Raw genomic sequence first — 2,174 nt, 5'->3', positions numbered from 1 at the left:
TGCCAGGGAATCCTAAGATTCCCCGCCAGTATAGCCCCTCGGATCTGCGCTCCCCTAAGCCCGGGCACCACGACAAGGTGGGGGAAAATCGCCCGGGAACCATAATTGAACCATAAACGAACCACGTTCAACCATAAACGAACCATGTTTAACCATAGTTGAACCATAAACAAACCACGTTTAATCATAAACAAACTATGTTTCACTAGAAACGAGCCATGATCAACTATGAAATCACGTTAAACCGCGATTAATACCGTTAATCTAGATAAATATGCTATGGAACAAGGTAGTGAATGTACAACTAAAATTGTTGCATATAACATTTTATTGTCGTTTAGACCACCAAGTAAATATTTTAAATACAGTTTGTAACGCGCAATGCTTCACATGTTTTTCACATCGTAGACAATTCAATACATTTAAAGAAGCAATATCGTCGTAGTCGGCATCCAATGTTTTAATAAGTAATCCACGTCGTACGTCACTATCGAGAATATCAGCTAGCCAGTTACATTTTTCAGGACCTTTAACATAGACAAGTGAAGATGCGTTGTTATCATTTTCTGCAGTGTCGCAAATAGCTGTTGTAATCAAATGTTTCGCTCTGCGGTATGCAACATTTCCATCTTCCCAACGCAGCCTGTGATGATGCGTCATCAACCAAGAAGCAGCTGACTTGTCTGATCTTGCAAGTAGATTCCACGAAAAAAGGCTTTCAAAAATGTAATGCGAGAGAACAATACCTTTTCGCAATACCGCCACTTCTTTGACAATAAATTTTTTCCCGACGGCAAATCCTTGTAAGTCTACAAACGTCGGCACATCCATGATGATGTAATTGTGTGACCGATAAAAGACGACTGCTGTCTATTGATACATACTGTGGTTCTTAAACGATTTTTAGATTATGGAGGGGAGAAGCGCTGATGTCACAGTTTATGTAATTTTGCGTACTACGTTAGTTAAAAGGTTGTATTCAACCACACGATCGTGCAAACTGAGACAATAGGCTGTAGTATTTGCCGGTATATTTTCTTTGCAATCGAATTCAATCCGCACATCGACAATTGCACTTTTGACAGCCTCGTTTTGACGTGAGCAATCAAAGACCACTAAAGGACCACATTGCAGAAAGTTGTAAATTGTGAGAAATGGTACGACAACACCACATCCGTAGTACGTTTTACGGAAATTTGTGTACATATCGTACAGAACGGCATATTTGTTTCTATCAAAATCTAAATGCAAGTCGTCATAAGGATAGAATTCAGAGTTAAGATAAAGTTTTACGTTGGTCAACTGACAGTGATCGAATCGCGTGACATCTGCTGACATATCGTTTCTTCGAGCAGTCTGTAGCGCAAATATGACGTATCTCGGTTTCTCAAGTTGTGTCGCCGTTTTTACGGCCCACGAATGTTTAGTAGTGCTTTGTAATAATGGAAACTCATAGAGATCCCATGAACGGAAACTTATGGTCAAATACCGCCCGCTTTCCAGAGTTTGTAGTAGCGAGAGCTTCGTGACATCGTTCAACACTACATGTGGCATTCGCCATTGCACTTTGAATAATTCAATGTTTCCATTCAATGCCTCACGATCTACCTGCGAAACTGCTGTTATGCAGTTTTTGTCGTTGCGCGATCGTATTAAAATTAGTTCATGACGTGCATTGATAACCGTACGCTTGTAGTCCTCACAAAATCCTAATAACATGCTGAGTGGTACGCAGAAAGTAAAGTAACTATCTACGTCCACATGCTGTTTAATATCCCAACCAGCATTCTTCATGGCCATGCTTTTATCATGTGTTAGCGATATATAGTTTTTGATCGTGCTCGTTATATTCCAATGTTTCTATTCCGATCAATCTCCATACCATTGAGTTTGTAGCGAATCTCATCGAACATAAAAGCTACACAATTATTACTCAGATATACTTCTTCTTCATCCTTTGTCGTTAACGTTATTTTTCCTTCGACGTAAAGAAAACTTTGACACGGTAAAGTGTACAAGTCCTGCTGTTGTATAGGTATGCGTATCTCATCACTGTGTTCAAATGTTGTGTTCACATACGGATTGTACGTGTGAGTTTCAATCTTGACAATGCGATCATCAAAGATCGGCTCACCCCCAACATTTAAAATGTCGCACATATTTTCAAACTTCTC

The 2,174-nt window shown here is 39.7% G+C and overlaps 1 protein-coding gene across 1 annotated transcript; it reads right to left on the bottom strand.

The window, feature by feature from the left end:
- Positions 1-939: 939 nt before the first annotated feature.
- LOC109861931 lies at positions 940-1,800 on the bottom strand. The gene has a single exon (XM_020441786.1). It carries the CDS (start codon positions 1,798-1,800, stop codon positions 940-942), a length of 861 nt encoding a protein of 286 aa, XP_020297375.1.
- Positions 1,801-2,174: the final 374 nt, after the last annotated feature.

This window comes from Pseudomyrmex gracilis, unplaced genomic scaffold (assembly GCF_002006095.1).
Source record: "Pseudomyrmex gracilis isolate BER0280 unplaced genomic scaffold, ASM200609v1 scaffold_1159, whole genome shotgun sequence".
NCBI lineage: Eukaryota > Metazoa > Arthropoda > Insecta > Hymenoptera > Formicidae > Pseudomyrmex > Pseudomyrmex gracilis.
The sequence above is the reverse complement of the archived record's forward strand: the minus strand, read 5'-3'. Positions and strand labels throughout refer to the sequence as shown.